At 38.6% G+C, this 27,078-nt stretch overlaps 1 protein-coding gene across 1 annotated transcript in view; it reads right to left on the bottom strand.

The window, feature by feature from the left end:
• wwk (white walker) overlaps nucleotides 1-27,078 on the bottom strand; it is a 260,834-nt gene that overhangs the window by 38,219 nt on the left and 195,537 nt on the right. Inside the window, exons 11-14 of the mRNA XM_067147682.2 lie at nucleotides 23,402-23,476; nucleotides 16,257-16,505; nucleotides 10,780-10,977; nucleotides 10,476-10,607 (exon numbers count right to left, since the gene is read on the bottom strand). Of these exons, the coding sequence (XP_067003783.2) occupies nucleotides 10,476-10,607; nucleotides 10,780-10,977; nucleotides 16,257-16,505; nucleotides 23,402-23,476 (654 nt within the window). The remainder of the gene's footprint in view (nucleotides 1-10,475; nucleotides 10,608-10,779; nucleotides 10,978-16,256; nucleotides 16,506-23,401; nucleotides 23,477-27,078) is intronic.

The following is a 27,078-nucleotide window of genomic DNA, read 5'->3' on the forward strand; positions in this document are numbered from 1 at the left end:
AAAGGAAAAATGTTCTTGAGGTTAAAAAGATCAGTAAGAGTGCTCAAGAACCTGTACATGAACTTCTATTTTTAATTCAAGAAAAGTGTCATAAGTTGTGTAGGCTGATGATGACATGGACAGATGTCGAAACCAGTCCCTTAATAAATTAAATATGTTGCTACATTGATTCGTGCAACAGTGTTATTGTATTGAAAAGGTGGAACATTTTTCCTTTTTTAACATTGTTACTATTAGTTCAATACGGATCAGTTATGAAGTTTTTAACTTTAAATACCTGCCTTGGACGAATTAGAGACTTAAGAGCACAGGGCTACAACATCATATTTACAGATGAGACCTGGTGCGGGCAGAACCATACTATGAAATATGGGTAGCAAGAAAACGTGGTTGAAGCTTTAGAGAACAACTTTGACAACTATAATCTGTTCAGAGGGTACATTCAGCAAATTTATGGATGGTGTGGAGGGTTCAAAACACTGTCTGGAGCTGGGAAACGCATCATAATTTTACACATCGGAAGTGAAGAAGGATTTCTTGACGGTGCAGAACTTTGTTTTATTGGCAAGAAAGGGAGTGGTGATTTCCACAATGAGATGAACTCGAGCCATTATGAAAAATGGTTCACGAAAGTCCTGAGTTTATTGCCACACAGGTCGGCTGTGATTACAGATCAAGCTCCATATCATGCAATGGTTGGTCCTTCATCTAAAAACCCGAACATGTCATGGCTGAAATCTGAAATTATATCTTGGATAACATTGAAGAATATTTCACTACCACCTGGAGTTGACGATTATGACAAATTAACTAAATCAGAGCTGATTGTCCTTGCCAGACCTTATTTTCAAACACTGGTAAAGAAGCTGGAACAACTGACTAAACGACTTCGACCAGATGTACAGCTCGTTCGGTTACCAGTGGCCCATTGCGAGCTTAATCCAATCGAGCTCATTTGGGCTTACGTGAAAGGGAAAATAGCAAAAACAAATATGGCTAACACGTTAAAAAATGGTAGAGGTATGGAAGCAATTAACTCTTTATGCCAAGAAGCCTTACATACTGTTACCACTGAACTCTGGAAACAATGTATTAAACACGCTAAGAAAATTGAAGACCACTACTGGGAAAAAGTGGATTGTCTGAAAATGTCCCTTATTTCGAGCCACTCATAATCAACAAGAATGACAGCAGCACCGATTCATCGGAACACAGTGATTTTTCAGACGTAGAAAATTGATGGAACTAAATATCGTAAATATATGTAAATAATAATGCAAATAACTCTATTAAAATTGTACAGTGCGATATTTCTAAATTAGGAAGTCAACCATTTTTAAACCTGCCATTGAAGGTCCAAAGCCCTTATGAGAAAAGGTGATGGGAAGTGGAATTTATAAGAGGAAATAAAATTAAGGGTTGAAAGTAAACGAAAAGCAGTGTTCGTTGCGCGCGTGATTACTACTGATCGCGGCAACACTGCACCCGATTTTACCACCCGGCCTGCAGTTAACTGCACGGTCTGGCATACACAAAACCTCCTTTCAATATTACTCTTCATAAATTCGGTACCACACTGTACGGTTACAGTTGTTGTAGTTTCTGATAACCATGACTGAGTGCTTCAAAACAAGCCAAAGTTTGCTGCTGTACGTTTATCCTGGGCTGAGAAAGAGTTGCTTTAGAAAAATGATAAGAACTTTCTTCAGGGTGGTTGAAAAAAATTGTAACTTGAGTACTGCACTACAAATACATGTGGTTATAACATATAAAACTTTCATTACCATCAGACAAGTAATTTTCCTTATATATATTCCTAAGTGAGCGCTTCCTAGAGAAGAAGCCAAAAACCCGGGCAATATTTATTACAACCACAAATAAAAATTATTTAATGAACGTCGAAAACAATGTGTCTTATATATGCTAATGTAGAATTAAACAAAGAAAATATTGGTATAACTCGCACTGCAATAGGCATATTGGTTCGTTTGCAAATGAAGCCCAAACTCGAGTTTTCATAATAAAAAATCTGACAGTAGTCTCTTTCACTCCAACTCCAGCACGTAACCTATAAGAGGTGCCCCTGTTGAGCTGAGCAACCCACTGGAAGGCTGGGTAACCAATCCCAGCAGGAAACTGGATTGGTGAACAGATCAGTGTTGGGGGCTCCAAGGCTCACAACCTTGGTAGTACCTTGGTCGGTACAAAATATTGCTGACCCCAGACTACAGTTTTCCAACTGTGAAAAGCATGGAGGAAATTTCAGCTAAAGCTACTACCCCAGGTGGTAACCAGTTCACAGTTGTCTTGTACGACATTAGTGGGCCTTCGGATTCTTGGGAGCCTGCACCGACATGCTTGGAGGTATCAGAGACTCCACGAAAGATCAGACATAGAGCCAAGAATTTCTTCGCTACCTTTAATGCCAATTCCCTCCAGAAGGTTGGATACTGAAACAGCTCACAGATATCCTATCTGAACAGCAAATTTTGATTGCAGCAATTCAGGAAACAAGATTTGCAGATAGAGCAGGCCTTTGAATCTTAAGGTTACAGAATCTTCATGGGTAAACCTGGTAAACGTGTCATACAAACTGTCCTCCCACCTCAGCACAGGATTTGTAGTCAAAACAAAGATTCTGGACTCAATAACAAACTTCACCTCTGTGAATAGAAGAGCCTCAACTCTGTCCTTTCGAAGCACAAACAAAATGTATACTATTGTGAATGTTCATGCGCTGATCAACTGAGTGAACAAGAGAGACCCGGAGGGAATTGATAGATTCTGGGAAGAACTTGGGGATATTTTATCCGAGATTCCAAACAAACATTCCATCATCTTGCTTGGAGATTTCAATGCCCAGGTAGGCAAAGAGAGAAAGTTCCAAAACATCGTTGGAAACTATCCTGCTCACCAGAGAACAAACAGTAATGGAGAAAGGTTAATAGAGCTGTGTAAGGCATTTAACTTCGTAATGAAGTCTACTGCTTTCAAACACCTGCCCAAGAAACAGAAGACCTGGAAATTCCCAAATCCCCACCTTGGTGAATTCCAGAGTGATCATGTCACGATCGCACGGAAGGCTCAAAGCGAAATTCAGAATGTGAAAGTTCTAAGACATTCAGATCACTACTTATCCAAGATAAAAATCAAACTGCTCCTGAGAAACACAAGGAGAGTTTGAGGCAAAAAGATTGAAAGATTTGATAGAGAAAAACTAGGATCGAACCATGAGTTCACGCAGAAACTACAATCCATGGATGCAGGAACTGGAAACAACTGCGCGAGGCCCTGGTCAAAACAGCTAAAGAGACGGTTCAGCTTAATAAGCCCGGGAAGCATGATTGATGGAACAGTGAATGTGATGCAGCGATAAGGCAAAGACAGTTCCGCCTGGCAGAAATGGAGCTCACTAAAGAACCAAGTCAACTGGACAAACTTCTTGAATGAGAGAAAGTGCGCAGCGAAAACCATCCACAGCGTTAAACATGCTCTTGATAAACACCAGCTGGCTCAAATTGAGCAGGATTTCAAGAAAAACAATACACATGACTTTTATAAAACATTTAAAAACAACTTGAGGAAATACGACCCACCAAGCCTACAGTTCAGAGATTCCAATGGAAAACTAGCCCATAATGACAAGGAAAACTGCCGGATCCTTGCAAAATACTTTGAATCCCTTCTTAACTGCGAGGCCCCAATATCCAGATTCACATTTGAAGATAAAACACAAGTCCACCCACATTCAGCTCCACCCACGAAAGAAGAAATCAGACAGATTATCCAATCGTTGAAGAACAATAAAGCGCCGGGTGAAGATTCGATAATAGCTGAATTGTGGAAGTTTGCTAGTGACAATGCAGTGGAGAAATTAATGGACATCATATATGAAATCTGGAATACTGATAGACTTCCGAGTGACAGGACATTTGCCCTAATCCACCCACTTCGTAAGAAAGGCGACAAGTTGGATGTTAACAACTACCTCGGCATCTCCCTCCTACTTATAACCTACAAAATTCTCTCAAAAGCTCTTCAAATCAGGGCAGAATAACAGCTAGATTCAGAGCAGAGTGATTACCAAGGAAGTTTCAGGAAACGACGGTCATGTGTGGAGCAGATTATGAATTTGAAATCTGTCCTTTCATATCTTAAACTAAAGAGCAAGCCTTTCATAGTAGCGTTCGTCTTTAAGAAGACCTATGATTCAATTGACAGAACTACCTTAACTCAGATCTTAAAAGGAATTTGGCTTGGACAGTAAAACAAGAGCGATCATCCAACAGACTTTCACCAACACCATCTCAAAAGTGAAGTTCAGAGGAGAGACTTCAGATGCCTTTGAAATAAGGACAGGAGTTAGGCAGGTAGATGGTCTCTCACCTCTGTTGTTCAACTGCGTTCTTGAGAAAGTGATCTGTGAATGGTGCAGAGAAATGAGTTATGAAGGAGTTGAAAGCGGAGTCAGATTACGCCACAAGAACAAGAACCTTTCAATTGACTGTCTAGCATTTGCAGACGATCTCGCGGTTTTCACTGATTCCTTGGATGTGGCCACAAAGCAGATCAACCAGCTTCAAACACAAGCTGCAAAGCCTCCAAATCTTCTTTGAGAAAACGAAATTCATTACAAACATCAAGCTGGTGCCAAGTCAGCTAGAAGGGACTCAAGGAAAAGTGAAGCGGGTTGAAAAATTTAAGTATCTCGGTGAATGGATAGAATATAACATCTCCGAAAAAGAAGCATGGATAAAATTGAAATGGCTTACCATCTGACAAAAAATGTCTATAACAAAAGATCTATATCACTGAATGTAAAAATCAAACACCATTGCACTGTCATCCAGCCAGAGGCTCTATATGCAGCGGAATGTCTCGCCATGAACAAAAAAGGCATGATGGAGAAATTGGAGGCCAAGGAAAGGAAAATATTGAGGAAAATCATAGGTCCAGTCACAGTCAACGGCGACTTTAGGAGACGGCGCAACCAGGAGTTGTACTCGCATGTAGAGAAAATAACTGACGTGATGCGAAAAAGGAGGATTACTTTTTATGGACAAATGGCCCGAATGAAGTCAACACAGTTAACCAACTGCATTTTCACTTTCCTCCAAGAGAAAAAGGCAAAGGGGGCATGGTTCAGTGAGGTACAGAAAGATCTGCAGGATATTGGAATCTCATCTGAAGATATCCAGGAGCATGAATCACTTAAGAAAAAACTCCAAGAGCATCAGAGTTTCCAACCAAAGCCGAAGCTGAAAACTGGAAAGGCATGGACAAAAGAAGAAAGGAGCAACACTGTCTATGAATGAAGGAATGCTGGACCAACATTAAAGCTCAAAGGAAACAGCTGAAATGACGTGGTCCTTAGCTGGCCGAAATGAAACAATAATAATAATATCAACCCCACACATACTTAAATCTCATAGAAGTACATACAGTAATCAAACGAGCCATTAAATTATATTTTACAATTAGCAAAGTTATTAACATTTGAGGACCAAAATTTTATTAACAGAACCAGATCAAAGTTTTTACTTTTATTTTAAAAAAAGTAAGGGATTTCACGATGTGTTATGGAGTTCAAAATGGAGATTATATTTCCCAAGAAAAATCTATATATAACTATATTTCTTATGAGTTCCATTGGTTCTAAGTCAAGAGTTTTTTACTTCAATATTGACTTCTTCTTGGTCACAATTATAATGTGTTCTTCTAAAGCATTTAAAATATTTGATTCACTGGAAAATTCTAACACACTGCATGTTCAACACTTGTCTGTTTCTCTACAGGATATGAAACAGAAATCAAACACTGCATAAAATTGACAGGATTCAAAGTGGAAAAATGGCTAACTGAACTCACTACAAAGTTGTGCAAAAACATCTTTCCATTCTATTTCAAGGTATCTCACATAGATGGCAGCACCAATAAGCATAGAAGACATTAAATATTATCTGATGAATCATAAAAGCATACATTATTATAAAGTTAAACATGGGAGCCTGATCTATAATTGGGCTTGGGGAACTTACAGAAATTGGAGTACCCAATCTGAATTTGGTCATGGGTTTCTAGGTGTTAAAACTGTCTAATGTGTGACAGAATGCAACCAAAAAATATAGTTTCACTATATAACAGAGACAAAAATGAGATACTCACATATACCTGAACATAATCCGCAAGTAAATTTAATTTATCTTTTTTTTCTATGTCATATTTCAAACTTAAAAAAAAAATTCTTTCATTTCTATCTTTTCTAGACATTTACTTCACAATGAATTTTACACAGACTGATCAGTTCATCGGACCAGAGGCCCACTTATTCAAGTTGTAAATGTCTCCATCAGCCCCCAAAATACTACACTATGTTCAATTTATTCACTAGGCACAACTTATTGAAAAAATTTGCCCCTTACATATATGTTGAATAACTGACATCAAGATCAATCAAGACTCAAGAACATATTACAGTAATGAACTTTCACCGCAATGTTTTTTTAGTGTCATAGATAATACCGGTAGTTTTAATGTGTTCATTACAACATATTTTTAACTGTATTATCTTATATTCATCAGCATGGTTTTATGTGTTAGACCTTAGTCTCTTCAAAATGAGGGTAAGCTGTTTTTAACCCCATTAGACTCCAGTGGCACGAGTGGTGCAATATCAACCTGGACAAGAGTCACATATGTTCATACATGCCCTTATCTCAAAAAATGTCAGACATGCCAAGTATTAGGCCAGCTTCAGATGAAGCGACTTGTGACACGCGACTCACGTTGCGCCACACCCTCATTCAACAGATGAAGATGACAACATACACATGGAGCAGTGCTACTTGCCAAGTTGCGTGCTACCGTCGACCATGTGCGACTCATGAGCTTCTCGACATGTCACGTTGCAACATCCAGTCACCAATATCCATACAGTCCTGTCACACGTGGAGAGCAGAGCAGTCATAGCTACCTACCCATGGATCAAATTGAAAGTGACACAGGGAAACGTATTACTGAAATAGAAAAGCTTCCGGAGGAATAGCTGGTCTCAAGACGGTGTTTTGACGAGTAAACCTTTCTTTCATAACGACAAAGAGTTCATCAAATGGTGTGACAGGCATCCTACAATAATTAAAGAATTCAACTGCATCTGCTCTGAGACGAGGGTACATTGTATAAAATATACTCGATGTTCAGTCTTGTATAACAGGATGAATCCAGAACCTCCTCTTTGTTCTCTTCTTCTTTTTCTGCAAAGGGGACAAATGCACTATTGAAGCTACTTCTTCAACTTCCATTTCCTCAACTGTGAAAGACAGTGTTGCTATTAGAAGTCACAAGTCAAGTCTCTATACAATGAAGAGCCGCGGCACTGTTGATGCTTCAAAAGTTGCCCCGTGTGTCCGTACTCTTAGTGTTACATTAGTGACTGTATTTGCATGATTTTCTGATTGTGGTTCTTATGGCTGAAGATGACCCAGCTTTATAGGGGTCGAAACTAAAAAAATAAATAAATAAAAACTCGCTGCCTATCTGAACTTCAACTCAATGAAGAGACATCAACGAAATCTGTTAGACAACTGCGCGAAATACTTAGAACACGCGAATTTGAAGCTTGGTGTGAATATCCACAGAAAGGAAGAGGTGTTGAGTTATTTGCTCAAGTTCCTGCTGCTAATTCTTGGGTTACCAGAAGGGATGGTTTAACTTGTTCGGAATGGAGGGAGATGTTGAAGGTGACCACGATGGTTGCACCAGTACGTACTCTGCCGGGACGTTCTACCAGCACAGGCCACTGCAGACACTGCAGTGAGTATGAAACCTTATCACATGTGCTGGAGAGTTGCCCTCAAGGAGAACTGCTTAGGATCAAACGCCATAACATCATCAGAAACCTGATTGCTAATGCTCTTCGTTGTTACATTATAAGGAATAAAGCAATTTTTGTGGATTAAACTTTGTGTAAAGTTGGAGTACGTTATCCAATGTCATTCAGTAGTTAGCTGCTCCTCTATGAAGTGTTATTTGGATGCTTTTAGGCTAATGTTATCGGTGTTTCATTATTCTGCCATGGAATTGTTAATGTATATTGTCTGTAAATAAATAGAAGAAAAAGAAATTTATAATTATGAATGTTTTAACCCGCGTTAATAATAATATTGTATATCCCATGATTGTGGTTGAACTTACACTTTCGTCTGATGTTAGTAGGGTCAATAGATTAATTAATAAAATAAAAATTAAACTATACTCCAATTTAATACCAGATAAACCTAAGAAAAATAATGATGCCACATTTACATATAACAACCTGGCTATTCACCAGATCGCTAATGTTCTAAAAAAACATAATGTCAATATAGCTTTCAGGACAGTAAATAATAACCAAAACATATTTTTTAACCATAATAGGGTCAAGATTTATAGATTTTTTTTTTTTTTTGCTATTGGCTTTACGTCGCACCGACACAGATATGTCTTATGGCGACGATGGGACAGGAAAGGGCTGGGAGTGAGAAGGAAGCGGCCGTGGCCTTAATTAATGTACAGCCCCAGCATTTGCCTGGTGTGAAAATGGGAAACCACGGAAAACCATCTTCAGGGCTGCCGATAGTGGGATTCGAACCTACTATCTCCCGAATACTGGATACTGGCCGCACTTAAGCGACTGCAGCTATCGAGCTCGGTGATTTATAGATTAACGTGCACACAATGTGGGTTCATGTATCTGAGTCATACTGGGAGAAGCATTTATACAAGGTATTTGAAACACTACAATGCCGCCAAACACAAATATTCAGCCATGAGCCAGCATATTAAAGAAATGGGACACAAATTCACTTTAATCGAGAAAGATCTAACCATCGTTAGATACTTAGATAAGGGGAAACTGAGTGAAATGGAGAACTTATACACTTTTTTGGACCAAACCTATAATAAAGAAATTAATCTTAACAACGTCATTGACAAAAAAAAATCAGTTATATGAGATAACTCCAAAGCTGATCCACACTGTAAATCATAATAAGGTCCCTATTATTTTGCAACCACAGCACTCAAATGTTCAAATTACCATGCCTAATCTTAGACCCGTCCACACCAGTTTGGGCAAAACTTCCTTAGCAATAACACATGCGCACAGAGCACATCCCACTCCCTTTCCCCCTCTATGCTCCACCCATCCACTACCGCATCAGTATTTCACTGGAAGTAGAAAGGTTAGTCGTTCAGATGCAACAGGAACAAGTGGATCCAGCTAACATCAGACGAAAGTGTAGGTTCAACCACAATCATGGGATATACAATATTATTATTAACGCGGGTTAGAACATTCGTAATTCTAAATTTATTTTTCTATTTATTTACAGACAATATACATTAACAATCCCATGGCAGAACAATGAAACACCGATAACATTAGTCTAAAAGCATCCAAGTTACAATTCATAGAGGAGCAGCTAACTACTGAATGACATTGGATAACGTACTCCAACATTACATGAAGTTTAATCCACAAAAATTGCTTAATTCCTTATAATGTAACAACCTACTATGCTTCTTTCCTCATGGGATATTTCAAGCTTTGCAAGAATGAAAAACAAACTATGGTTCCTATTTGTTGCTGCCAAACGAATGGCATAGGTGAACAAAAAGAACCTTGGACGAACATACTTTCTACAAACTACCAACCTAACGATTCATCCAAAGATGAAGAGATCCAATTGTTGCTTTGTACAGTTTGTAAATTGTTAGAAAATTTTAAATGTATTCATGTAAAAATTTTATAATTTTTTGTACATATCACCTAAAGCAAGGCCCCCTTTTCTATCTGTAAAAAATTGGAAGAATCTTAGTATAAGGCCATATTTGTATATATTGGTTCCAAATGTTTAACTCAAACAAGACCTGGGTCTTGACCTCAAGACTGAAGATGCCCAAAAACAGGGCAAAACATGTACCTATGTAGTGTATACAAATCACTTAGAATTTAATCACCACAAACGGTGAATTGTACTGAATAGGTGGCTACAATAAATTTTATTTTAACAGAATCTTACTTATAGTTGATCAATTGTCAATACGGATGCATAATGAACAAACTACAAGACAACTATCACAACACATTGATTATGGGATATCTGATAGTGCAAATAAAAATGCCGAAAATTATGGACAGTATTCACAAATAATAATAATGCTTTACAAAATTAATTGCAATGGTGCTGAAATTAAGTAATAATATGACACTTTGTACAAATTAGTTGGGAACTTAAGATATTCAAAACTGTTAATGCAAGAAGGCCAACACTTAGGTTTCAAAATAATTTGTGTATTAATAAAACAGCATGGCACAGGTCAGTATTCAGGGCAATCTATCAATATTATTATCTCAAAATAATTGCACAGATAGTGTTCAAATGTGAACTCTAAATCACATCACATTTTAAGATATTTATACTGGATATTATTACCTCTAGAGCAACAATAAGAAGAATTGTTTGCGTTGTGGACATTTCTGGGAACATTCGGTGCACTTGACCAGATAAACCGATAAGGGCACAATTCACCAGCACTGCAATTAAACCCATTACTTCCATTGCATTCTGAAATAATAAATATGGTAAGTTTTAAGTGAATTGCAAATATATTAAGTCACAACAAGTGCTTGGAAGACAGAATTAAAAGAATTAAAGTGTGAAATTCTATTGTACACAGTTTCACTTTTTAGTTGTTTAACTTACATTAACACATTCAAAATATACTGAGGTAACTTACCTGCCATGTTCCAATATTTGAAACTCTCTGACCAAAGGGTCTTTGAAATATAAAGCACAATTTGAAGGCATCACTGCGAATTTCAATGAGATTGTTGATAAGAGCACAAAATGCAGCCATGGGAAAAGCAGAGGAGAATAAAACCACATATCCCAACTGGATAAACATCTCAAGATGGTCGGCAAATGTTCCATCGTACTGAAAGTAAAAACATTTCCAAATAAATATTACGAATTGTATGCATAATGAAGTAGATACATGTTTTTCTCAGGACTTGATTTTCTACACTACACATGAAAGTGAAAGTTAGGCAGAACTGTACCAAAATTAAATATAGTGTATAAACAACAAAGTACTAATCTTCACAGGTGACAGATATTTAATATTAAGAAGAAAAAAAAATAAGTATTTCTGTTTTCTGTGTGCTCCTTTTATGAAAAGATTATTCCATGTCAAAGGATGGTAACAGAGATCTTATTCATCTGAATGATAAAAGTAATATGAAAAATAACATGAATGAAAATATTTGCTTAGATGAATCACTGATTTTATGGAAGGCCAGATTTGGGATGAAAACATACATCCCTCTAAAGGCTGCCAAATTTGGTATAAAGTCCTATGAGGTCTGTGAATCGTCCACAGGGTACTTGTGGCAATTCATTATATATACAGGTGTCACAACAGATATACAAACTGATTTAGTGTACACTGAAACATAGAAGACAGCAAAACAAGTAGTAAAAATGCTAGAACCTATCTTTGGTAGGTATTGGACACACTCTCTGGATGGACAATTACTATAAATCTCCAGATTTGTGTCTTATATTGTAGAGGAATAGTGTCAATGTAGCTGGCACCCTTAGGCTCAACAGGAAATATGTTCCAAAGGAAATAAAAGAAAACAAATTAAAAAAAGGTGAACTTGTAGTGTATCATTCACAGGATGTCATGGTTCTAAAATGGCTTGACAAGAAATAGGTTTCTTTCATTTCCACATTTCACGGTGCCTCAATGGAAACCTCTGAGAAACAGGGCACAGAAATAGAGAAACCCACCGGCATCACAGAATAGAATAAGTTTATGGGGGGTATTGATCTCAAAGATCAGAAACTGCAGCCCTACCTCATAGAGAGGAAGCGTTGCAAAAAAATGGTACATAAACTTTTCAAATGATTATTGAACACAGCAATTCACAATTCCCTTATCATCTACAATGCATCCCGCAATATGAAAAAGATCAGTCAGCTTGATTACAGAATTCAGTAAGTGCAGGAACTCATTGAAATCCATAGAAAGACTGCAGATTTCAATAAACCTGGTAAACCTTCCAAAACACCTCCTCCACGGACTTACTGTTCGACATCTTATATGAGAATATTAGCAAATACTTAGAATGGGTAGACATGAAACAGACTAGACGAACAAGAAATATAATCAAACACGACATCGCAGAAGCACAGCCCAATCTCCCTCCTCCCTCACATGTTATTTTAGATGACGATAAAACTCTACTTCCCTTCTCTCCAGAGCTTTCCATGAACTGTCAAACTGTATCACATCGTTACTTCACCAGGTCGCGCTCAAAGACAGACCCTCTAGACAGCGCAGAATAAACATCTTTTCCAAACAAGAACGAGAGGCAAGATGACCTATTCTGATGACCTCCATTTTTATCAAAGGAGTCTCCAAAGAACTTTTATTTGTGCATATTGTCATAATGTTTTTCTTTTCAGTTCTTTATTTATATAGCTGAAGAGGACCACTAAGTGGTCGAAACATGTCCTGTAAGTTTTAATTTTATTTAATTTTGCCTGAGGCATTAATAAAGTATCGATTAGGTGGTTATTTATACTTACTTCTTGATTTCATTGAAAGGCTCCCTCCCACATAGAAGAAAGCTCAACCTTACATAAGGTCTGTGGTGTGTATGCAAAAAACTGGAAAACGGAAGGAAACACCATTCTGGTGCAAGGAATGCGGTGTTGGGCTCTGTGTAGATGGGTATTTCAAAGTTTATCACACTGAAGCCAACTTTTAGGTGAGTTAAAATTCTTTTTTTACTTTTTTGTAACAAAGTGTCTATTGTGGTGTGTATCTACTCAAAATTTGGGTTATTTATATGCAAACATTGTCGAGATATAAATATTTATTTGAAGTACTGTAACATAGCTGCTGCTTGGCCATTTAAATTACCGCCAGTAGGCTCTGGCGAGAAAATTTTATTCCCGGCTTGAGGGGTTAAAGAATAATATAGCCCCTGGTGGGGAATCAATTGTGTCAGAGATAAGGAAGAAAGCTGATGAGGTTTTGATTGAGATATTAATGAAGATATTTGAAGAGATCTGGCAAACCACTAAGGTGCCTGATGACTGGATATCAGCACTCATCCAACCCCTCCTTAAGAAAGGATCTAAAACGAATATTAACAACTACAGAGGGATCTCGCTTTTATTCTTATTTTTCTTTCTAAAGCTTTCCTTTTATGAGCTGAAACACAACTTGATCCACAGCTTGGTGTATATCAGGGAGGATTCAGGAAGGGGCGATCATGCACTGAACAGATCCTTAACCTAAAAACTATAATTGCACTTGCCAATCTAAGGGAAAAAGACTTAGTGATAATTTTCATAGACTTCCAGAAGGCCTATTTCGATCGACAGAAAGGCAATTGATACAAGTCCTGGAAGAATTTGGGCTGGACAATAAGACTAGAAACATCATCAAAGAAACCCTCTGACTGACACCAAATCAAAGGTTAAGTTTCTAGGTGAAATTTCAGAACACTAAGATATCAAAACTGCAGTCCAACAATAGGATGGTTTACCACCTATTCTTTTTAATTGTGCCTTAAATAAGGTCAACAGGGAATGGAGAAAAGCCCTCGATGGAAAGGAAGTTCAGTTTTAAGGGATCCAAAATTAAACTTCATAGATTGCCTGGCTTTTGCAGATTATCTTGCAATTCCAGCACAATCCATTGCAGCAGCGGAGCAACAGATTGAGGAACTTTATCATCAGGCATGCAAAATAGGTCTCAAAGTCTCAACTGAAAAATATATATATAAATATATGGTCAATATTAAGGACAGTCCATTAAAGATAAAAAAGGGTAATGTTCAAAAGATTGAAGCTTTCAAATATTTAAGAGAGTGGCTAGACATGAAGAACAATGAAAAACAGTGTGTGGAGGCAAAATAAATGAAAATGAAGGCAGCATACATGAAGACTCTTGAGATACACAATAAGAGAGCATTATCAGGGAGAACCAAGATCTGACACTACCAGACAGTTGTAAGACCAGAAGTTTTATATGCATCAGAAACACTGAACTTGAGAAATAAAAGCTCAAAACGAGAACTGGAGAAACTTGAACGAAGGATAGGGAGAAAGATTTTAGGACCTATTAAAAAGAAAGGAACATGGAAGCTCAGAAAAAATGAAGAAGTACCATAACATGGTAGGCAAAGTAACGGACATCAGGAAAAGGAGGCTAACTTTCTTTGGTCATGTATTCCGTACGTCTGACAGCAGACTGACAAAACAGATCCTAACACAAGTTTGGAATCTCAAAGGTAAACCCAGATGGCACCAAGGAGTGGCTGATGATTTGAGGCTGAGCAGGATAACAGAACAAAATGTCCTAGACAGACACATCTTTAAACAAAAAACCCAGGATTGGAGGGTACCTGAAGATGAGGTCAAACCAGCAAAATGACTTCTCTGGTCAGGGAACAGAAAAATGCTCATGTTAGGAGAATGAAGGGCATGTGGGCTAGGATACATATACATGCTTGAAACCTAAATAAACATTGTCCAATGAGGTCATAACAATGTTAAAAAAAGTATGGATACCACCCTGTGGAAACATAAACAATAATGGCATTAGTTGAGCATACTTCTATGACACAAAGAGAAATTGTTTCACAATGTAGTGTTGCTGTGGCTACAGTAAATTCAGTTTTGAAGTGATATGGAGAAACCAGGTCTGTTTTATTGCTGAAGGAAGGAAAATGAGACTGGAAGCACAAGAATACACCAAAAGAAGACAATTTACTCACTAGGAAGAGTAAATTAAACCCCAAGCTCTCAGCTGTTGACCTGAACCAAGATTTGTGTCTAAGTGAGTGAAATGTTAACATTACAACAGTTTGCCGAGGACTGTTAGAGTCAGGAAGAAGAGCACGCAGACCAGCAAAGAAACAGCTTCTGATGGATATAATGCACAATAAGCAATTGAGCTAACCTTCATACAGACTAGACTGTGGACGATTGGAAGAAAGTTGTATTTTCAAGATGAAAACCATTTCAAAGTTTGTGGACGTGTTCTTTATATGCGTAAAGAAACAGAGAAAACGTCACAGGCCCATATTCAACAAGTTATGTTCTGGTGATGTTCTACCTTCAAGGGGTTGGGGCCAGGACTTGTTAAGGGTATGATGAACAGTGAACAGTACAAAGAAAACCTTCAAAAGAGAGCAGTGCCTGAGTTACAAAAACTCTCTCCAGATGGTGATAGCATTTTTCAATAAGACCTTGGACCATGTCACAAATCCAAAAAGGTGCACAAATTCTCTGAAGACAAAAACATACAAGTGTTCCCTTGGCCTGGCATAATGAACAGACAAATAAATTAGTGGAATCCAGGCCAAAACATGCCGCTGCTGTTTTGAAGGACAAAGGTCACATCAAGTATGAAATATTTTCAGTAGTTTTTACAACTTTTATTAAGAGAACACTTTTCTGTGTCATTAATTTTCATGGTACTGTAAGTGACAGGATTATAACAAAATATCAGTACATGGAAGAAGTTAAGGAAATAGTTCAAGTAGGCTGTACCATACAAGAGAAGGAAAAATTTGTAGAAGAAATGCAGAAACAGTTGGTAACCAGAACACTATAGTCATGGGGGTCGTGAATACCCATGCAGGCACAGGAAAATACAGATATGAAAATGTGCTGGGAGCAGGAGGATTGGGAAGCAGAAAGAGGAAGGGAAAAAGTTGCAGGACTTTATGCAAGATAAATGGATGTCTGATTGGGGAATTCATGATACAAGAAAAGGGAGAGCCACAAGGTAACATGGTACACTGGGGATTGGTTACAGAGTCCTGAAAGAGAAAGTATTGTAAAGAATGGCTAAAAGTAGGAGGAATGATACAATTATTTATTCATTTTATGTACTTATTTACTACATAGCTTTCAGTGTCAAGAGCGTCCAAGGACATTTTACAGGTTTGGGTCATCTGGTGACTGGAGCAGTTTAGGAGATGAAGAATTCTTTACATATTCCACTGTATATTTTTTATCGTTACAATGCTGAGGTGCACATGAATGCACTGGTTAATTAGCTGTTTTAAATGAACATTGAAGCATCATTATTGTACTGAATTTTAATAGACATGAATTTACTCCTGAAGTGAAAATAAATGTAACAACACATGAAATGGTTACATGAAAATATATACATACATTATATACCTTAAAGAGTGAGCTCTCTAGTTCAGCTTGGCTAATGTTTCTGCTACCAACTCTAGTAGGTGAGTGACTTTCCTCTGAACTGTCCTGTTGATCATCTTTCACAAGCGACTTCTTAGCTTCTGTTGGACTCAGTGCACCAAATAAATCAAAGCTAAGTTTTGCAAGTCGCAACTGTTCAAGTAGGTATGGCAATGCAGACTCTTTTAGATTGCCTATGACTTGCCGGGCAATTAGCAAAGCAGCCAGTTGCTGTAAAGTTGAAATCATGGAACATGAAAATTCTTACTATAACAGCTTCAATACAAAACAAAGCAGATTATTTTAAACAAGATTTTCTACCCATTAAAAAAATGCTAGATGATAAAAAGTGATTCAGTTATCAAATACAAGTACCATATACACAAGAACTTAGAAGTAACACATACTCTACTCAGGTGCAGAAAGGATATCAATGGGAAACATAATATTCTGCACCAATAAAATAGTCACTCCTACACTTTAGAACTTAGACCATGATATATATTTACTCAAAAAGTGATGTATAACATAAGTGGAAATTACTTATAAAATAACACTGCACTCAAGATGGAGGGGTGCAACATTATACACCCTGGACTGAGTGGCTCAGATGGTAAAGCATTGGCCTTCTGAGTCCAAGGCGGTGAAGTCGATCCCAGCTCAGTCCAGTGGTATTTGAAGGTGGTGCAAATATGGGAGATTTACCAGAACATTAAAAACTCCTACAGGGAGAAAATTGTGCCACTTCAGTGTCTTCAAAATCTGTCAAAATCGCAAGTGGGATGTAAAACTAAGAACATAAAAATATGTATGATACACAAATAAAACTTTCAATGTTTGACATCTGGTAGAAACAAAGTGAAAATAAAATATAAAAAGGTGGATATTTATCTCTTTCCAGGGTTTTTGAGTAGCTCCTCATTTTTGTTCTTACCTATCTTTTCCATGATTCTAGATTAAATATGGACAGCCTTATTTGTCAGGGAATCTTCTTTCTTGGCCTGCAATGCAACAGGGACCTCTTGTTGTCACATCTGTCTCCATTTAGCCCATTTCAAGGCATCTTCTGGGGTGGCGTTCACATATTCCATGTCCTTGATGTGATCCATCCACCGCTTTTATTAAAAGACCACATGGTCTCTTATCCTCAGGCTCCAGATGCACAGCTGTCCTCACTACAGAGCTCTCTTGCTGTGAACAACATGACCATACCATCACAGTTTTCCTTCCCATAGCTTTGCTACAGTAGAAACAACATCCAGTCATCGATGAACATCACTATTACTTGTGTGGTCAAATTGTGGTAGTCCAAGACTTCATCGGAGCCTACTCATTTCTGGGTGAGTGGGTGCACTACTCTTCAGTATATCTTTAACTTAAGGTGTAGGGGCATCCAACGTTCATACAGGACTCCAGTTACTCGGTGCTATTTCATCCAGGTGGCCTCAACTTGGGCATGGGCATCTAGAAGACTGTCGCTGTTGGTGTTCCACTTCCTTCAGATGTTCTACATTGATGCTGACAATTCAAAAATTCCACCTTGGTACCACTTTGGAGGCCACATTCAATACATTCTGTCTTTTAGAGATCAAGTCCAAGTCCAAATTCGCCAATTTCCACTGCCATGTTAACTCCTGGAGATCTTCACGTCATACATTTGCCAAAGGGATCTTATTGGCATAGAGGAGCGTCCACCGGGGGGGGTGATTGAAGGTCACACATAATGGCCCTTTCAGACAGTAAAATTCTTTTCGCTTATATATATCGTCCACCAAAAGTAGGGTTCAAGGATACATGAATTATAAATTATATGAATTATGAATTATAAATATATATTCGTTGTGGGCAATGTTAATGCTCGGTTCGGAACTGGGATGTTTGAAAGCGAAAACATACGTAATGTGCTCAACGCTTGTAAGCTCGAATGCCTTTCATTCAATCCAACCATTCATACTGCCACTTCCGATAGCACTCTCGACAAAATCTCGCCCAACTGCAATGAGTTGGTAGTAGAATACAGACAGGAATCAGCAGCCGGTTTTTCTGGTCATGACTTGCTGTATACTGTATTCACTTTATCCACGCCAAAACAAATTCCTAAAACAATTCTTGTTCGAGATCTCAGTAAATTTGACGTAAACAAGTTTCGTGCTGATGCTGAATTACTACCCTGGAATGTATTTTTTCAGTCTAATGACATAGATCAAAAAGTCACTCTCTTCAACAGCTTTGTACTTTCTCTCTATGACAAGCATGCGCTTCCAAAAAGAATTCTCGTAAATCACCAGTCAACACCATAGTTCAATAAGCATATTAAGGAATTAATAAGTAAACGGGACAGAGCTAGGAAGAAATTTATTAAAACAAAACCTCCAGATGATTAGGAGCAATTCAGGATCTTGCGTAACGAGACAAAACAAGTTATTAGAAACACTAAAGTGAAGTATGCATATAGCATTTTCCGTAACTGTAAGAGCACCTCAGCTTCTTGGCGCTGCAAAATCACTTGGTTTCGGAGTCAGTCACTCTCTAGATAGCCAGATGCCTGTTATTCCATCTGTATTAAGTGAATATTATATGGCATCAGTCTTTAACTTCAACTCCCCAAAAGTATCATAAACTGCCAAACATTATAGATTTCTCACTCCAAGTAACAGAGATAAATTCTATTTCATGTACGTACACCCTTCACAGGTAGAAAAAGCAGTCAAATTAATTCAAACTAAAGCTAAAGATCCAGATAATATCTCAATATCCATGATTTCTACCTGCATTGACATATTTCTTCCTGCCCTTGTGCATTTATTTAACTTCTCTCTACAGAATGGAATTTATCCCTCAGAATGGAAGCGTGGCAATGTACGCCCTGTGCCCCCCCCCCCAAAATACCAGCAGTGTTTAGTGATTTTAGGCCCATCAGCATCCTCTGTACACTTAGGCATTCGAAAAAAATGTTCATGAGCAGATATGTGAATATCTGTCTAAATACCACATTCTAAATCCCTACCAATCTGACTTCAAGAAGGGCCATAGTACTACTACTGCTCTGCTGAAAGTTACAGATGATATACGAGCAGCCACCGATAAGAGGCAGCTTACTATCTTATGTTTCTCAATATGGCGGCAGGTCGACATGTAGGGTTCCAAGTGCTCCGCATTTTCTTGTTTATAGCGTTAAACGCATCACTTGTATAAGTATCAAAGTGATCTTTAACGATGGGGTGTTCAGTGAGTGTCCTAGCAGTTCGATCCTCCAAGAGAATTTGCTAACTGTGCAAAAATCTAAAATATCATGCTTAACACAGTGCACCAGTGAAAATGTGTACATGACCGTTGGTACTGGCAGTGTGCTTCAAGCGAGGCGCAGGGTTGCCATATCTCCCTCATCAACATTTCACCTCATTCTCCTGACCACAGCTGCATGTGGAGACGTAGAAACAAATCCAGGACCTCCAGACAGAAATGTGAGTAACATAGAATGTCAATGAATATTGAATTTTCACGACTGCACTGTAATCAACTTTCAACCTAATAGGTCGTGTTGCGTACATTGAGTACGTGTTGTCCTGCTCCATGGCTGAAAGTTTAGCGTGCTGGCCTTTGGTCACAGGGGTACCGGGTTCGATTCCCGGCAAGGTCGGGAATTTTAACCTTTGTATCTGGTGAGCTGAACTTGTCCTTGGACACTTCCGGCACTAAAAGCCATACGCCATTTCAGTACGTGTTGAGGAGATGTTAAGTACAAAACAAAAATGGCCAACTAGACACCATTGGGATCCGAACCCACAACCTCCCGATTTTGCATCGGTTGCTCTAGCAATTGAGCTATGGTGGCCTAGGTCATCCTTGTTCTGTTGGAAAGGATCTAAGCTACAGGTCTGGCACTACTGCCATTACACCGCAGAGTGTGTTCAAGTCGCCCGTTGTGGGCCAAGTCAATGAATACTGAATTTTCATGACCGCATTGTATTCGAAATCGACTTTCAACCTATTAGGTCGTGTTACATATATTTAGTATATGTTGAAGAGATGTTAAGTACAGAACAAAAATGTCCAACCGGACACCAGTGGGATCCGAACCCACAACCTCCCGATTTCGCGTCGGTGGCCAGTGGCTTCAAGTAGCCTACGCAGTGGACTCCACGGTATGCACTAGCCATGCGTCTTGGTGGGTGTGCTATTTACCAACTGAAGAGCCCAATTTAGCATACTGGGATGAAACTCTAGCAACCAGGAATGAATTAACTGGAAAATTTATAATGTTCAATAACAGACCGTATATTGGTATTATAAATTTACTCATTTGGGACAAATATTTCAGGTTTCCTAAGGGAATCAACATCTATATCATGTGATGGCCAGGCAAGCATCAATTTTTGGTAATGAGATAGCCTCTCAAGGTGAACTGGCACTGCCGGTGGCTCCAAGTAGCCTACGCAGTGGCCTCCACGGTATGCACTAGCCATACGTCTTGGTGGGTGTGCTATTTACCAACTGAAGAACCCAACTTAGCACACTGGGGCGAAACGCTGACAACCAGGAATGAGTTAACTGGAAAATTTATAATGTCCAATAATGGACCATTTATATTATAAGTATTATAAATTTACTCATTCGGGACAAATATTTCAAGTTCCCTATGGTATATTCACAATTAAGTATTTACTTATTTTCCACCTAGTCGATACAATGATTGCTCAAGGCAATTTTTAATGGTCAAAAGTGGTACATGTTTCGTATATTATCAACATCTTCAGCCACATAACACTGTTTAGATGAAAAATATATAAATTGACAAAGTAATGCTTTAGAGGAAGTGTCCTTAAAATTAACATAAGATTGACAACATTAAAACAAACAAATAACTCAAGAGAAAATATATAAATTATTTCTACAATAGGAAACAGTCATCAAGGAAACACTTGTACAATATTGCCTTAAGCAATCATTGTATCGACTAGGTGAAAAATAAATAAATACTTAATTGTGAATCTATTGAAGTGCGATTCGGACCATGAAGCTGATTTTATGTAATTCCCTATGGTAATCAACATCTATATCATGACTAGTAGATATGCATGTAGGGCATCTATGTGCAGATATGCATATACGAGGGTAAGTCAATAAGTATCTGCAATCAAATTTTATAATCTATTACAAAAAGAGTACACACTTTTTACTGATATCATTTTTCAACATAGTCACTTTTCAATGCACATGGTTCACCGTTTCACAAGCTTTCCGATACCCTCTTCAAAAAAGGTTTTTGGTTGCACAGTAAGCCATGTATGCACCGCTTCCCTCACCTGTTGATCAGAGATACAGAACCATGGCTAATGAGCATATGGTTTACCATGTCAACAACAGTCACTCGCCTGTTATTCAAGATCATATCATGCACTTGTTCAATACTGGCATCAGTTACGGCTGCAGATGGACGCCCAGATCTTTCCTCATCCTTCACGCTTGTGCAACCCCTTGTGAACTGTTCAAACCACTGGTAAACACTTCGCAGTGGCAAAACATTGTCCCCGTATTGTGCTAAAAGTCTTCTTCTGGTACATCTTTGAACCACAAAAACCGGATTACAGAACACTGTTCTTCCTTGGTGCAAACAGAGAGAGGCGTAGCCACCTTTACATTGCAACAGTGCAAGCTGTACTGATCTGATAATGCTGAAAAAGGCAATTAGAGCAAAATAGCATTACTTATTGAATCGCGCGCGCGCGCGCGCGCGCACACACACACGCACGCACGCACACATCGATCTTGAGCTGCTACTGTTTTGTGTGGAAGGCCCACGTGATATCGATCTGCTACTGAATGGGTGTCTTGAAACTTCTTCCCTTACTTTGATTTATGTGAACAATGTTGGCAACGTCAATTTGCCTCAAGCTCTAATGCTCCAAAGTGATGATTTTGATGCAATCTACCACAGACAGCATTTGACAAGGCATTTTAGTGCACAGTGCCCAGAAGCACAATATAATGACAAGCTTGCTTTGACATCACCTCGGCTCTAGTGTGCAGGATTTGTTTACCAGACATGAGTGGAAGAAAGCAGGGTTGCAGTGATTTAAACAACTATCTAACCATAAATATTAGACGTTGGTGGGTAAACTACAAATATGTTTAACGCTTTTTTAAGAGTGTAACATGAGTAGGAGCGAGATACATTTTCCACACTCTACATAAAAAGAGGAACGAAACAAAAAAAAACTGTAGGGTAACTCCATTTTCTATAAAAGAAGAAATGAAAGAAAGTGATGAAATAGGAAGAGAATGCATGTTAACAAGGGCATAATAGAAAATTAATACCATAGGAAGTAAAAATAATTTAATCTGACATCAAAAAGTGCCTGCCAAGAGAGACAGAATAATTTGTAAGTGATTTACATGCATTTGTAATAAATTTTGAGCCATAGGTTTCTAATGAAATTTCAAGTGCCATGACGTCCATACAGATGGTTTCTGATGATTGCTCCTAAAATTTTTATAATAATTCTTACAATCTGATCTTGAGGTTGTTTTTTCAATTTGTCTGTTTCCCCCCACTTGCCTATTATGGTGATTCCTCCAAAGTTATATGACCTCTGAAAAGAAAAAAAAAGAAAGGGAATTACTGGCTCATGTATATTTTTATTTTCTCTGTCGACCTCCTCAGGTTGCAAAATAGTCTTCAAATCGAATAGTGGGATCTATTATTTCAGCTGAACTTTTGTTGTGGATAATGGTGATTATGTCTATGTGGCAATTACTATCACCATCTGCTATGCAATGGACTTCCTTGTAGACCTCAAGTTTCCTGGATCTCAGACTATAGGCTATCATGGCTCTGACAGAGCTGTGACGTTTGATGTCTAGTAATTGGGCATTTCCCAAGCATATGTGTCACTACAGTGTCTGCAGTGGGCTGTACAGTATTCTTTTTTAATGAGAAAAAAAAAACTGGCATTGTTTTCATACTGTTCTCCAATACAGAAATAGTGATTATGACAAAACTGACTGATTTTGTTGTTGTTTCATTTCAGGATCTTACGACATAAACAATCATCAGGCTCATTATGTCTGAATGAAATTTAAGGAGAATAGATTCCATAGCATTTAACAAATGAAAATGTCCTTACCTCTTTTAATTTCTCCTGATCCTGTAGGTAGAAAGCTATGTAGAAGAGAGAGAGGAAAGAGTTCACAAACTGGAACTGAAAAAAAAAATAAAAAGGTGCAGATTTATAATTAATATAACCTATAATATTTCATGTAGTTTATCATAAATTCATTTTACAGGTATAAAAAGTAGCAAACAAATAGCATGCAGCAGATACTTTGAGGCCAAATCAAGGTATTTAATGCAAACAACTTAATAAAAATATATATACAAAAACAAAACTAAAGTACAGCTATGTGGAAGTACAAAGATATTACACATGATTCAATTTTTTAGTATAAATTAAACATTACTTTAATAGACGTTCATTTCTTCATGTTCTGAAACTTCTACCTTGCTGTTCTCTGTGAGGAGGCCACAAAAACTAGAATTTATGTAAGGCAAGTTGGCCCAGTTCATTTCTCCTCCTTTTGGTCTGTTTTGCAACATTATTTTATTCTAAGTCCATGTCAAGGGTTGGCATACAACCAATAATCTATACCACCTACTGGGCCAGCCAGGACAAAGCAAAGAATAAAATACTAAAATTAATTAATAAGGTAATATGTAGCAGTTTGAACTGCAACGTGTAACACACCAATCTGTAGTTTAAGATGCCAATGATTATACTACTATTATACAATCCCCATTAAAATATTAAAAGCTAGACACAATATAAAGCAATGCAATTTCTATACTGGAACAGCAACAGTGAGTGTTACATCTCCTTGTTACAAGATTAACAGATGGACAGAAGAGAGAAAGGATGTGTATGATAAAGTAAATGGTTTTTCTACTTGTTTTTCATTACAAACTTCTGAGCATGTGAAGAAGTCCATGGTTTGGAGGAAGGCTTCATTATTGATCCAGCCATCCGATTCGCGCCCCATGTCGGCCAGCCTGCTGGGTCCACCTTATAAGAAGCTGAACATTTACACGCCCATCATACCATTCTACAAAAAACAAGTAACGGCTGAATAATCACGAGATTATTGGCCTGATGGTTGGAGCTTGTGGCACTATACCTGTCTTGTTCATGAAATTCTAGAAAAGTGTGAGCTGCCTAAGAACAGCATTGAAAGCATAGTTACAACCACCAAATGTGTATCTGTAAACATTCTGAGGTCTCACTTATTCAGACCTTATTAATTTAAAAAATGTTCTACCACTGTATTTCTGCAAGATAGAAATTTCTGTATCTTGATATGCTATACTTTGTCAATTGCGGCAACCCATAATTGCAAGAAGTCGTTGATTCGGTGAATAAATACAGTATATATATATAGTGTGATTCAGTAGCCCCGTCCAATATCATCTGCTGCAGCCGAACTAATGTGCACATGGTTATAAGAGTGCTATTCCGCTGTAGGCATACGGTATGGTACTAATGTTCAGTGAGCACATTTTGCACATGATTGTGAACCCTAGCGAAATGTTAATCATCCATTCACAAAACATGACACCTTGAAATTATGTAGCAACGTCCTTTTACCATGTAACTATGTTAATGTGTCGTGTCTCGTGACCGGGTTTAACAAAGAGGGGAATCAATGCATAAAACTAGATAACAGTGCAGTAATTAATGTCTTAAACACCAAACCAGATGGCATATGTACTCTGCTCTCGTCGTATTACCAGCATGCTTCCAGCATTGTACCGTAGCAGATGTGATTAGGCGTTCTCCTAGCAAGCGACGAAATGTGCTAGCGGCGGTTTGAATCCTGCATCGTTCAAATATTTTTGCATCAGTATGATGTTTGAATACGTAAACACAGGCCCACGTTTGCCACATTCAAACAGTAAAATGACGCTGTCATTCATCTTGTGGCCTGCACATACTCCGCTGGTTAGGGCCTGAATGTACTGTAATCTCTGCTGTCATTCGGCACATTTTCCACAGAGGAATACGTTGGCATGCTCCTCATTTATGGGGCAGCAAGACAAAACACGTGCGAGGAACTACGTCTTTACCAGGAACAGTATCCCGACACGCGACATCCGGCTGCTACGAGATTCCGCCGTGTTGAAAGACACGTAAGGACAACAGGGGTGATTTCCAACCAGCCACTAGTCCGCGATAGGCCTGTTACGTCGGGTGAAACAGAAGAGGCCGTTCTGGAGTCAGCTTGTAATAACCCACACATCAGTACAAGGATGACTGCAAGACAGGTGAACACCAGCCAGCCGTCCGTCTGGTGATACTGCATGAACATAAATTTCACCCATACCATCGTGAGCTTCACCAAGAGCTCCATGGGCAGAATTTTGAAGTTCGAATGAAGTTCTGTCGGTGGCTATTAGACAGGCTGGACAATGATGCAGCATTCGTATTGCATATCCTGTTCTCGGGTGAATCGCGCTTCCACAATAATGGGAATGTCAATTGCTACAACATGCACTATTGGAGACCGGACAATCCTCACTGGGTGCGACAGGCGACCCATCAAGTATGATGGGGAGTGAATGTTTGGTGTGGAATCTTGGGGGATCGCCTGATTGGACCTTATTTCTTTGAGGGCCATTGGACGGGCACATGCTACCTGCACTTTCTGCATCAGGAATTCCCACTCCTGCTGGAGGATGTGCCCTTGCACGATCGTTTGACGATGTAGTTTTAACAGAATGGAGCTCCACCACATTCGACTTTAACCATCTGAACGAGGAACTGCCAGGGAAATCGACAGAACTAGGAGGCCCTGTTTCTTGGCCCACCCGATCACCGGATTTAACGCTGTTAGACTTCTTGCGAGGACATTTGAAGAACGTTGTTTACACTCAAGCACCAGAAAACCCCCACCAGCCCCGGCAACTCATCACTGATGCCTGCTGAGCAATTACAACCGGAATGCTTCAGCGCGCAAGACGATCTATTGGACACCGGGCCTGAATATGCATAAACCAAAAAAGTCATCACATCGAGCATTTGCTGCAATAAAACATTATCAGGGCAGCTGTGTTCCTATTATTTCCGGTCTGTATGTGTCTGGCCTGCTAACTAATCGGCCCTTCTTAGGGCCACAAACACATTCATTCACACACAATTTGCATGAAAGCGCGGGTATTGAACGTACATTGCGTGCGGTACGTATTAAACAAATATTTCAAAATTTTCTAATCTTCACCCCAGACTCGAACTTCCCACCTGACGTGCAAGCCCGGTCTACCGCGCCTTTACCAATTACACTATGGTTCCGAACAGCACAATGGGCAGCTTATAGCAAGTATTAGATTTACTGCGGTCACAGTATCAATTTGGTGTTTCGCTGGCGTGTTAGGTTCATATGATCTATAAGGCACATACATGTCTTCCAGTGTTAAATACAAGTATAACATTACAGCGTCCTATCATGGTGAGGAGGTAAATACCAAGATATCCGGTTGTGTTGTCTGAGCATACCAGCAGGGCAGATGTTACAAACCATTATTCTCGTCATTATTCTGTATTGAAAATAGCTATATCACTAAGTTTTCACAAGGAGTAATTTATTATATTGAATAGGTGGTATAATAAAGTACTCCTTGTGAAAATTTAGTGATAGGACGGATGTTTTTAGGACGGAATGAATATTGTGGGTTGCATAAAACTACATTGGAAGGGGCGGCTGAATCATGCTGTATACAAGCATACCAGGATGAAAAAATCTGCATTACAATATG

This window comes from Anabrus simplex, chromosome 5 (genome assembly GCF_040414725.1).
Source record: "Anabrus simplex isolate iqAnaSimp1 chromosome 5, ASM4041472v1, whole genome shotgun sequence".
NCBI classification, from domain to species: domain Eukaryota; kingdom Metazoa; phylum Arthropoda; class Insecta; order Orthoptera; family Tettigoniidae; genus Anabrus; species Anabrus simplex.